The following is a 12,544-nucleotide window of genomic DNA, read 5'->3' on the forward strand; positions in this document are numbered from 1 at the left end:
CTTGTGGATTTAATTTTTCTTAATCCTCCAAGGCATTGTTTATAGGCATGGGGATACAAACTAAGAAGTAAAGATTTTACTGTTAGACATCGGTTTTTTTTCAAGGTTAGAAAGACTTCAACACTTCCTTAAAAATGTTCTGTGCCTTTACTGACAAGAAGATACGTCCAGCTTAATCTGTGCCCTCAGCAACCTAAGCCCCAAGAGGCTGAAGTTCTTGATCTTAGACTGAAGCAGCACTACCAGGAATGAAAATTTTTGTGAGCCTAGTTGCTACTAAGTGATGAACACTGTTCCTTAAGCTGTTTTATGTAGCATCTGGTATCAATTATTACAAGGAAGACTTTTAAAAGGAGTAGCCTGTACCAGTTGAAGGCTTTCTAAATGTATTCTAAATGCAACAGTGTTTATTCTCATAGTTAATCTAGTTACAGGTCACAGGTGGAGAGTTTTTGCAAATTACTATTCAAAACCAGGACCTGGTTTACCTCTACCTGCATGTATTGTCTCAGGCAGATGAGCATTTATAGAAATACCTGCATACAGACAAGCCAGCATTGCTGCTGTATGTTCCTGCTCAGACTTTCTCTTCCACCACAAAGCCAGGTTTTTGTTGCCTCCAGCCTGCTGTGCATTATTGCTGATTGTGGGCCATAATCCTAGCCTGTTTCTGAGCTGTGGCAATGAGGAGTGCTCAGTTTCAGTAGTTTACAAGCAGGTGCTCTGCCCCCTTGCAAAGCCAAGTGCTTAGATTTTCCAGAAGCAGGCTTCATGAGAGGTAGCTGACTGTGCCCTATTCCTGATCTACTTGCTATCAAGAGCTGAAAGGCCATAACTTGGCAGGCTGTAGCTGTTTTGGAGTGTATGAAATATTCTGCCTCTGTTAGGTGTCTGGAGTCTAGAACCAAAGAAAGATTACAAAAATAAGCTTGTCTTCCAGCTGAGCAAGCTGGCAGCTTAAGTCATTTTGTTCCTGACTGTGAAATGATGAAATAGCTGCTATCTTTATTAGCAGGCAGCGATTAGCAGTGTGATAGAAACAGATTAACAGCAGTAACGACCACAGTTGGTCATTAGCTATTGGAAGGGGAATTTATGTAAGATGTGGTCCATTTATAGAGGACTGGATATCTTTTAGTAGTTGAGGAGTGTATTCAAGTCTGTTTCAACTTTGATCTGGGCAGCATGCCCAGGAGCTCAGCTTCAGAAGTGCACTTGCAATCTGAGATAGAATCTGTATGCCTTAACACACCAGTTCTATATGCTATTTCCTTGTAGTTGTGCCTTCACTCCTACCTCATCCTTTTGTAGCATAGGTAACCCATGTTTCTATTTACCATTCCAACACCTTCACTCAGCAGCACTTGCCTACAAACAGACAAAACAATGCATACCTCTTAAAGGCAGCTAGAGGTTCTGCAGGCAAGGAAACACAAGTTTTTTTCACTGCTGAAACAACTTTTATAGCATGAAGTTTAAAGACTGATTTTTGTTTTCTACTGGTAGTTTTCTTTTTCCTTTCCATCATTCTTTTTCCTATCATCCCATTCTATTTTTTAAAAAAAGTTCCCTAACCCTTGCTTTTTGCTCCAGTAAGACCTTTGTTTATCAAGGAAAAGAGCAGGTCTAGGTTTGACATCACAGAACACAGAACAGCTGTGATTAATAGGTTCAGATCCCTGGAAAAGCCAAGTCTAAGGGAAGCAAAAAGCAAATGTCTTTTTTCACACATTAATTAGCTCTGTTAAGGTATTTCTTTTTCCTTGAGGGACAAATCACTCTTTTTACTTAAAAATTTGAGCTTTGCATCCTTTCCACCATCTAACAGCAAGTATAGACTTGTAATGCCATACTAGCCTAGCTCAGGCTCTAGGATGATAAAGAGTACAGGTAACTACATACTCAGCTGAAACCTGAAATAGCTGCTCTGCTATTTAAAGGGGAAAAAATGCCCTTTATGAGGTTGATAAGGGTTCATATTGTCCTCTGAACCCTTAAGTTGCATGTACAGGGATTGTTTAATAGGAGCAGAAAATACACTTAATGAATGGTATGCAAGTCTTGCATGATTTGGAGAGCTGAAATCAGGGCAGTCTAATTCCTGATGCAGTACCTATGAGTTGCTTCCAATCTGCTTTGTGTGAATCATATCTTTATTACTCATGGTATCTCATTATTCATCATGTGTGCACATCTGTACTGCAGGCCAACTGGATAAATTCATAATGGACAGCTTCTAGGTGACAGCTTTTCAAAGCAATTGGAGAAGACTGGGTGTTATTTTGGCACCAGTCTTTGTACCATAGGAAAAGCATAGCAGAGAATTGGACTTCACTGTGCCTATAGCCACCCTTACCTCAAATCTTTGAAACACCAACAGTGTTTCAAGCCTGCTGTAGCTTTCTCTGGTGCTCAAACAACAGGCTGAAGTAATATTTGCACCATTTTAGTGCAAACATAGTTAAAGTACTCTAATTTTCATGTCAGATTGATATTGTAGAAGCAGGTCATATGGCAGGAGAGGCACCCAAGACCAGTTTCACACTAATTTACACTTTAATTGCTGTGCACAATTTATTGCTTAGTGTCATTACCCATTCAGTTCCTTGTGGCAGCTACTAGCAAATGCCACAGACATGAAGTAGCTAAAGCATTGCAGTTTGCCACCATGAGAAGAGACTTCATTACTATTAAGAGCAAACCAAGTTCAGAGATTGAGGCATTTTCTCTTCTGAAAAGGTCTCTCTGTTGCACTAGAAACTGACCTGTACAGTTACTACTTTCTGAGATGTGGCATGGAAAAGTAGCCCTCCTTCAGTCATTTCTTAAAGAACAGATCTCGTTAAGCTGCTTGGAGCACTGCAATTGGTGTCTAAATGCTGCTTGTTGAAGGACTCACCATGAGGCCAGGCTTCAACTTCCAAGCAGATCTCTCTAGGGAAGTTTCACTTAGTGATACAATGAACAAAGTACTTTCTGGACACTGCCACAAATGGCATCACAGGATGGAGCCTCATCTATACAGATCTCAGCTGCATTAAATTTACTGTCCTCAACCAAATTGCTTATCAGAACCCCAAACCAATTTCAGTATACTTTCTTCCCTTTGTCCCTCTTTTTCTACCTAGTCTCATCTAAAGCAAAGATTAAGTCATCAGTAAGTTTTAAGTCACATTGCTTTAAGGAAGCACAGGAAAAATGAGCAGCATAGTTAGATGCACTTTCAGTCTTTAAAACCCTTATAGCCTTAGGTTATGACAAGTACAGTAATTGATGCAACAGTTTCCTGAAAAGGTATTTGGGTCCATTTCTCTAGTCAAAACTAGAGATGCCTTACAGTAAAGGCTGGGTCCTTCTTGACCAACAAATCCACTGGTTGCTTTCATTTTGGGATTTCTGACCAAGAGCATTAAATACAGAAAGGAACAAAGACTAGCTGTAAGAATTTGGTGCAGAGAGAGGATTGGCATGGAAAAGCTACATGTATTTCTCCATCCTTGCTACCATTGCATTGCCTTTTGGACTGATACAGCAGACTGACAACTGCAGGGACAGAAGAACTATCTGCAGAGGCAGGGTATGCTTCTTGAAGATGTTTCCAAAGATAGAAACAGTACTCATCTTGCCTAAGTAGTTCTCTCAAGCAGCAACTTTAGCCCTAGAAAATTGTGTCTGATGGCTTATTTCATGTGATAGGCTGAAATAAAATCAATTTCTGCTACTGACTGGCACATACTGCCTTACTACAAGAAAAGTTGAACAGACAAGCTTCACCTGATCTGGCACTAACTTTATTGTCTCATGGTCTGGGCTATGACTAAGCAGTGACAGCATAGGTTAGTGTTAGGATTAGAATGAGTGGTTAGGATTACAAATTAGGGTTAAGGGTTAGGGGGTTACAGTTAAGAGGTTAGGGTAAAGGTTAGTATTAGGTTAGGGTTAGAGTCATTAATGTTAAGGGGTAAGGTCATTAGGGTTAGTGAGAGGCTTAGGGCTGGGGTCAGGCTTAAGGGTTAGGGCTTAGAGTCAGGGATCAGCTTTCTGCAGCAGTTGTGTTCTGACTGTAGCTACCCATACTGAGGCAGCAGTAAAGCTTGCTGCTGACAGTCAGTGCAGCTGAGAAAGAAGTCATTCACGCATCTTTTGGGTTGATTATGCAGTTACAGTTTATTGCATCCTCTATCCTTAGGAATGACAGCTGAACTTTTCCACTTACCAAGTTCCAATTTCTGTGTGTAGCACTTTATCATTGCCAGTGTATTTCAGAACATGTGCAAAACCTGATCTGATACCTCCCATAACAGACACATTTACAAAGTACACCAGTTGATGCCAGACTGCTTTTTTAATGAAAACCAACCTTTACTGTGTGCTCCAGGGCTAGGAACTTCACTTCTGCAGTTTCTGAACATGCAAAGTTCCAATTCATAAGCTCCAACCCCCAGCTGGAGCTGAAACAGGTTGCAGCACCCTGAGTGGAAAGTTGTTTTCCTGCACTTGGTTTTTGAACTGATCTCCCCTAAGACCCTGCTACAAAACATGTAACTGCATGAAAGAGTTCAGGTTGATTGCAGATCAATCTGCAGAAGGTCAAAATGGAGTTCAGAGGGAAGCAGGAAAACACTGATTTGCCTTTGACAGTGAGAAGTGCATGCAGCTGCATTTTAAAGGCTGAGGCTCTTGAGTGTTTTTGCACTTCAGTCAGTCTAAGGAAGATGAAAGTTCTGGCTTTGCCTAGACAGCTGATGCTTAGTCCCACAAGATATGAACACTGCCAGTTGTCAGTTATGCTATAGCTGTCTTCATCTGAAAGTCATTTTTTCCCAGGACACCAGAAACAATGTATTAAAGCTCTTCTTTCGCCCCTTCAGTCAAGCCTGTGCTCTCCATAGGTCATGTAGTGTCACAGATTTGTTTGGATACTCAAGCAGTTGAAACTAAATTTGCCACTCATTCCTGCATACTTGAATAAAGAGCCTCAATCTCCTTCTGGAAGAATTTAGCAAGATCTGCTCGCTTTGCCTTCAGCGTTGGCGTCAAAAGTCCATTTTCTATAGAGAACATCTCTGTGTGAATGTACAGGTCTTTAACCTACAAACAGAAAAAAAAACCCAAAACTTAGTATGTGACACTTACATAATTACTTAGAGGACAAACAACAGTCCTCCCAAGCTTCCCTGAGCTCAGTGCAAGAACTTGCTTTGTCTCAGGAGCTCCAGTAACTAAACTGTTTTCTGTTGCAAGACAAATGCCTTTTGTCTGACATGGCAAGAGGGTAGGCTGGAACTACAGCTTATGGTGAACCTCCACCCCATCTCATGACAATTGCTACTCTTGTCTCATACAGCCATCTCTCTCTTGCTCAAGAGACAGGCAGCCAATCAATGTTTGATGGCCTACTCCAATCAGTTGTGCAGAGCAGCTGCCTTAGGTACAAGCAGTAACAGGAAGGAAGGCTTCCCAGCCATTGCAGGATTTGGAAGTACTTACTTGTTCAAAGCTTTTAAGGCCAGCCTCTTTCCCTAGTCTGATCATATCTTCTAAAATAGCTTTCTTTGTTGCCTAGAAGAAACAGCAGGAGCAGAGTGGGTAAAACTGCCATTCCATAATTGCAGCTCAAAACCATTGCCCAGTTCAGGTATGACTGAGTTTGGCAAGAATACATGCACATATGTCAACATTCAAGATCTCACATAAAGGCCGCTACAAGGTCATGTCTATCTTCTCATTGTAAAAGAAGTAGTGATAGCCCTTGAAACATCAAAAGACATCTATACTTAGTTCCATTTTTTGCTGTAAGGATGCTTGCCTGACTCACCCAGCATTAAGGCAGTTTGAGTTACAAGAAAGGTGGGTAGAAGAAAAAACATTAAAAACATAAAACCACTCACTGGATTTTTGCACATCTCTTCATAGGAGCCTTTTACTCCCAGTTTTGCTGCAAATTCTGGAAGGGTTTCAGGATCAGGAACCACTATACCTATTAGACAAGACTGAAAACAAGTGGAAGTGGTCATGTTGAGACCAAGACATCTGAAATTACCTTGACTGTCTACATGAACTTCCTTGTGAACAGTAACAATCAACATCTACATCCCCATTCATTTCCACAGTCACTTATCCGAGTTCTGACAGTACTAATGCAGGGGTTTTCTGTGTGTGCTGACCACTCCAGTAATTACTTTTGGCTGGCTTACAGGTTGAAGACTAGGCTCTGCTAGCACAGGTGGCAAAGGAGTGAAGAAACACCCTTCATAAGGCTGAGAGAGCTGGGGTTGTTCAGCCTGGAAAAGAGAAAGCTCCAGGGAGACCTTCCAGCAGCCCTTCCTGTATTTAAAGGGGTTCTGTAAGAACACTTTGTTGAAGTTTTTTGGTCAGTTGGTATTTTTATGATAAAGATGGTGAAACACTGGAATGTGTTGCCCAAAGAGGTGGTAGATACCTCGTCCCTGGGAACATTCGAGGTCAGGCTGAGCAGGGCTCCCAGAAACCTGATCTAGTTCAAGACATCCCTGCTCATTGCAAGGAGTTTGGATTAGATGACCTTTAAAAGGTCCCTTCCAACTCAAATTATTCTGCAATTCTGAACTCTACAGAGTGGACCCGACATATTAAACCCGTACAAGTATGTGATTAGCCTCTTTAACCCCGCTTGCAACTTAATGCCAAGATCTTATCATAGAATCATAGAATCAATAAGGTTGGAAAAGACCTCAAAGATCATCAAATCCAACCTGTCATCCAAGACCTCATGACTACTAAACCATGGCACCAAGTACCACGTCCAATCCCCTCTTGAATATCTAATAAATAAATTCTTTCCTCTTTCCTCAAAGAAATGCTTCATAAGGCACTGAAGAAGTGAGTCAAAGCAGATTCTGAACTGTAAGTTCTGGAGTCTTCATGGTTAAGAACTTGTGAATACAGGGAAGGTCTAAGTGATCAATAGGAAGGTAAAAGACACCTACTCTCTGCTCAAATAGAGAACCTGGGGAACCAAGATTAATTAGTTTAATTTTTATACATGGTAACACATGTAAATTCTCCTTTTCTTCAATGTCAACTGGGAAGGCTAAATCTGAAAGGGTATTCCTATAAACATGCCATTCTCAGAAACAGATACTGTTCCAAGACTCTTGTGTATGCATACATTTGTGATCTTCCAGAACTCCTTGTGTGAGGAATCTTGCAGAATACTCACTCCCAACATCACTTACCCTCAGGCTTTCTCCATGCACAAAGACCTGGGCTACAGGAAGACTTCCAACATAGACATTTTCTATCTTCTCAGGAGCAATGTATTCTCCTTGTGCAAGTTTAAATATATTCTTCTTCCTATCAATGATCTTCAGTGTTCCATTCTAGAAGTTAAAAGATGGAGGCTGTTAGTTTCAAGTCTCTGTCTTGCTGCTGTAAGTAGAAGATAATAGGTTTGCTTTGGTTTTATGAAAGCCACATGCTAATCTGGAACTGATCTTAACTCCCCACAGGGAAAAGAGGCACTTTGTCTCATTTTCCCAGTTAGCTCAGGACATGATTAGACATCTCCTTTATTCTCCTTTGACAGAAATCAAGACATCTTGTTGTTCATTGCTATGGAAGTGACATAGTCTTAACTATTGGCCTAGCCGGTGTTATTTGAGATCCTGTAATCTAACTGATCTTTGGAGCTTTGCCTGGAGTTACTTGGTGAATGATAAAAGTACTGTGTAAGGCTTTTATCCTAGAATTCACTTCTCCAGCTTTTCAGATTACTGTAAACTAGCCAGGGATTCACATCCAAGGGGTGGTTTGTATTAAGCAATTACTCACTGGCAGCCATTTCCCTATGTCTCCAGTGTGAAGCCAGCCATCTTTATCAATTGCTTCTGCTGTCTTCTCAGGTTCTTTCAGATAACCTTTGAACACATTTGGTCCTTTAATGCAGACCTACAGCAAGCACAGAGCACTTGTTAGTCACCAAGTCTAATGTTTCAATGTTTCCTGGCACACAGGAGATTGTACCTACCTCGCCCTCATTGTTAGAAGAGAAGTAGTTCATTTCTTCCACATCTTCTAGTTTTATGATATTACAAGCTAGGGGAGACCCAACATGGCCTAAGAGGGAAAAAAAGCCCAACAACAAACTAACACACACACAAAATGTTTTAGGGATTCTGCTAGCAGTTGACCCTATTTTTATGCAAAGCTAGAAAGACTATGCCTTGAAGTATGATGGGAGAACTTGGGTGCCCCCCACATTTGAAAGACTTCAGGGACAGCAGATACTTAATGGCAATTTGTTCACTGCTTTAGCAAGAACCAGATACAATTAAAGGGGTCTGACACCAAGAGTCCAAAGAAGTTACTGTAATGCCATTTCAGGCACTTAATGCAGGATAAGTAGCAGCTAGATCCCAATGCTAAGAGCCATTTTTTGCTGTACACGGCTGGTGTAATTGATGACCACACTTGCATCCACAGAATTCCCTCATGGACTTTCATATTCATTTACATTTCATCCTCATTATGCTCTGCAGTTATTGTGTTCTCAAGGATGATGACTTGAGCTTGAATTTAGAATACTCAATAATAAAAACATCCTTGCTAAAATGAAAGCTAAATCTTCAAGTTCAGGTAGTTTCTTCAGGAAAATCCTCAAGTATTATGTCTGACATTTTGCTATTTGGGAGCTAAAGCTAGTTTCTTTAAGCCATTTGTGAAGTTCAGTTTGCTCAGCTCTGTACAGACACTACTCTCCTGTACACTGGGGCAGGGTCTAAGCTAGCCTGTGTCACTTTGCACAAGAGATTCTCACATACCTGAGTAAGGCATTTTGATACCTATTAAGCATACAGATGACTGTTGCTACCAAGAATCCCTTCAAGATTAAGTACCCAGACTTAACTTTCATTGAACTAAAAGTAGTAGAGCACATAAGCTCAACTTTCTCTTGCCACCTGGGGGAGAGTTTCCAAGTCTCTGCTACCATACCTGCTGTAAAGTCTCCAGGCATTGAGAAAGTGCATCCAGCTGAGCATTCAGTCTGGCCATAACCTTCAAAGATCTGTATGAGAAAGGATCAATATTCTTTGACCATCAAGTCCTTGGTATGAAAGAGTTCAACTATGCCTGTATTCAAATCATATTCTTAGGAAGGAAGCCAAGACAATCCTAGTCTTTACGACCCTTTGGTCTTAGTGGTATAACCAGATATTCTTCATGTTTATCTATCCAAACTTTGCTTTGGTCACCTAATTCTCTGAATTCTGTTCTACAAATGTGCTATGTTGGGAGCTCACTGGCTGTCAGGAAATGCCACATGCTCAGAGGCAGCTGCCTGACTTTGCTGCATGTTCCTGTTTCTGCTGCTCAATTCCTTTTTCCAGAGCCTACAGGATAGTTTTCTGGTAGTATACTTTGAAGCCAGCCCTGCAGACTTTTCTTCTGGTTATAGCTAGCTCAAATCATGTGTCCTGTAAAACCCGAAGACTGACAGAAATCTTGCCAGGAACAAGCTGGGCTGAACTATAGCTGTGTCACTTCTTTGGGTGTAAAAAACAGGTATTAGTTTAAGAAAACAAACACACACACACACCCCATCTTACCTGACAGCCTAATGTTGTTCTAAGAAATGTCAGGACAGAGGGAGATATAGGGGCTGCACCTGTTACCATTAGGCGCACTCTTCCACCCATTGTTTTCTACAAGTAAAATAGAAGCCATCAGTTTCTCCACTACTACATTGCTCATCTTATTTACACTTGGAGTAACTTACCTGAACTTTTTTGAAGACTAGCTGATCCCAAATGCTGTCATTTCGAATTATGCCCTGTTTTATCTCAGCTGTCTTCATCATTACAGCCAAGTTTAAGAGGCAGCGTTTCACTGGGGTCTTCGCATTACTTTGTATCTGCAAGGAAAGTACCAGTGACTCTTTGGGCTAAACTCACATCTGTGACTCCAGTTTGTGTGTAGTCAGGAGGCATCATATCTTGTTTTGATGTTCTAGGCTCTGTCTTTACTACCGCCATGGTTTAGGAGACAAACCAAAGGGCAATGCTAATTTGCATCACTGCTGACATACCCCAGCCATAGCTGAGGGATAGGGATCCTTCTAGCTTTGCACTTGTTTCATTTGCATTCCAAAAAGTAAACACATTTTTCATTTCTGAACAGCAACAGACTTAGCCTAGTCATGACTGGATAATACTGTTCTTATACTCCTTATACTGATGACTCTTTACATCTCCTCAAAGGATTTTTAAGGAGTTCTTCCTGATGAGGAGTAAATCAATTAGCGGTGATGTTATAATTCATTCAGTATTAAACCTCTATGCTTGCTTAGATAGATGAACACAGCTAATTTAGGTAAAATTGCTCACATACCTTGTCATATATTCTGTTGAGCAGTCGTGGTACAACTGGAAACACTGTTGGCTTCAAGGTCATCACGTCATCTGTTAGTAACCTGATGTCTCCTTGGAAGAAGCCTATTTTACTTCCACAGCTATAGGCCACAGTCTGAAAATTGACCAGACTAAATTTAGTCAAGGGTAATTCCTAGCTTCATTATTCTCTACAACTACCTGAAGGTTAGCCAGGAGGGGGTTGGTCTCTTCTCCCAGGCAATCAGCACCAGAGCAAGAGGACACAGTCTCAAGCTGTGCCAGGGGAAGTTTAAGCTTGAGGTGAGGAGAAAGTTCTTCACAGAGAGAGTTGTTGGCCACTGGAATGTGCTGCCCAGGGAGGTGGTGGAGTCACCATTCCTGGAGGTGTTCAAAAAGGGATTGGGTGTGGCACTTGGTGCCATGGTTTAGTAGTCGTGAGGTCTTGGGTGACAGGTTGGACTTGATGATCTTTGAGGTCTTTTCCAACCTTATTGATTCTATGATTTGTCTCCTGAAAGCAGCATGACTCTCAGTGTCCAGTGGTAGGAAAGATCTTGTGTGAATAAGTTTTGAGGAAGTACCAATGGATACTCAGATGCAGAGATCTGTACATACCTGTACAACTCTCTCAAACATGTGAGCCAAGGGAAGATAGGATATGGAGACATCTGAACTTGTAATCTCAACCGAGTTCTAGAAAGGGAAGAAATAGAATTGTCTTAGCAGTCCTTATGCCTCAGTTACTCTCAGGTAGAAAGTGAATAAAGTTTGGATCAGTCTGAGTACTTTGAATTGCTTCAGTCATTTGAAATGTTCAGGCTCATCCATCACCTCTTCAAAATTTGCAGCTGCAGCTGAACTATGCTGGATCAAGATTAGTTTAGCAAGGCTTGCAATAGGGTAGATCAGTACTCTTGGCACTTGGGACTCTGACTCATTCTAGAATAACTTCTGTACACAAGTCCTTGCTCAATGTTAAACTCAATTTCTTGCAATACTATTGTCCCATTGACATGTAGGTATTTAGGAAAGTTTGCTGGGAGTGAATGGTTGGCAAAAGATGCCCACATTATAGCTAGTTTCATGACTGAATGACATAGCCTAGAGATCACCATTAGAAGTAGCTTACCTCTGTGGCTCTAAGGAAGGCAGCAGCATCTGAAACAACATTTTCATGTGTCAGCATGGCTCCTTTAGGGTTACCTTTGGAGAGACCAAGCAAAATCAGATGTGGCTCTGACTGCTGTTTCTGTCACTTTGTGACTTGTTTGGTTCTGTTTGAACTATCTTGGTATTGTGCTCAGTTAGAGCATGCATTATCATAAAAGATGACAAATATGCCTCATCCTGAGCCTTTTCATCTATGAATGTTATATAGATGAAATGTCTACTGAAACAGCAGTGTAACTAGGAGTAGCATAGAGTGTTGAAACAAGATGTTTCTCTAGCCCCTGTGCATAAGAGTACAGACAGTTATACAACTACTCTCTTTAATATTGTCATAGTTTGGGCTGGGTGCCCTCTGCTACAGGGGTGTTTCCTGTGTCCAGAAGTCCAGCCCAGGGGGTGGACACAGGAAATTATGTATTTCTACCATAATCCCTTGCACCACTATAAATTTTATGGCGGGGTCTGGCACTTCCTCTTTTCCTTCCTCTCCGCCACCCGGTAACTGGGGAGAGATCTCCCGGCCATGGGCCTGGTTAGGCTCAAGGCCACGGGGGCATGGGCAGTCTCAGATCTGGCCAGCTGAGACTAGCCTAGTGGGGGGGGGGGGGGGGGGGGGAAGGAGGAGCCCTGGGGGTTTTGGGTGCACCCTCAGGTGGGAATGGAATCTCTCTGGGACTGTTTTGGGATCTCTTTTGTCACTGTGTTTCTAGCTCTCTGCACGCACTCACTGTTCTCTATTTAAACTTTGCATCACTTTTGCAATCTGTTTGAGTCGTTATTTCTGCACGTGGTGGGGAGGGGGTTTGCCCCAACCCATCACAAATATGAAGAGACTATTTTTCATAGTGTAAGATAACATGAATTTGGCTATTCTTCCTCCCAGCTCTAAGTTTTGTGTTAGTGTACTCAACTTGCAGTGACAATGTCCCAAGTAAAACTGCAGGAGTGGCTTGACACTGTTCTAATTTACTGCTTTCCTTCTGTGGTGGTCACATTTCTTTTTT

At 41.6% G+C, this 12,544-nt stretch overlaps 1 protein-coding gene across 1 annotated transcript in view; it reads right to left on the reverse strand.

Annotated features, from left to right (window-relative positions):
* Window positions 1-4,141: 4,141 nt before the first annotated feature.
* The window catches only part of ACSL5 (acyl-CoA synthetase long chain family member 5), a 32,106-nt gene continuing 23,703 nt past the window's right edge, over window positions 4,142-12,544 (reverse strand). The window contains exons 11-22 of the mRNA XM_068139378.1: window positions 11,500-11,573; window positions 10,986-11,063; window positions 10,369-10,503; window positions 9,758-9,892; window positions 9,588-9,683; window positions 8,974-9,046; window positions 8,009-8,097; window positions 7,813-7,929; window positions 7,218-7,361; window positions 5,892-5,993; window positions 5,491-5,562; window positions 4,142-5,091 (exon numbers count right to left, since the gene is read on the reverse strand). Of these exons, the coding sequence (XP_067995479.1) occupies window positions 4,951-5,091; window positions 5,491-5,562; window positions 5,892-5,993; window positions 7,218-7,361; window positions 7,813-7,929; window positions 8,009-8,097; window positions 8,974-9,046; window positions 9,588-9,683; window positions 9,758-9,892; window positions 10,369-10,503; window positions 10,986-11,063; window positions 11,500-11,573 (1,256 nt within the window). The 3' untranslated portion in view covers window positions 4,142-4,950. The remainder of the gene's footprint in view (window positions 5,092-5,490; window positions 5,563-5,891; window positions 5,994-7,217; window positions 7,362-7,812; window positions 7,930-8,008; window positions 8,098-8,973; window positions 9,047-9,587; window positions 9,684-9,757; window positions 9,893-10,368; window positions 10,504-10,985; window positions 11,064-11,499; window positions 11,574-12,544) is intronic.

Source organism: Melanerpes formicivorus, unplaced genomic scaffold, assembly GCF_026170545.1.
Source record: "Melanerpes formicivorus ecotype bairdi unplaced genomic scaffold, bMelFor1.0.p_v2 SCAF_6, whole genome shotgun sequence".
Classification (NCBI taxonomy): Eukaryota; Metazoa; Chordata; class Aves; order Piciformes; family Picidae; genus Melanerpes; species Melanerpes formicivorus.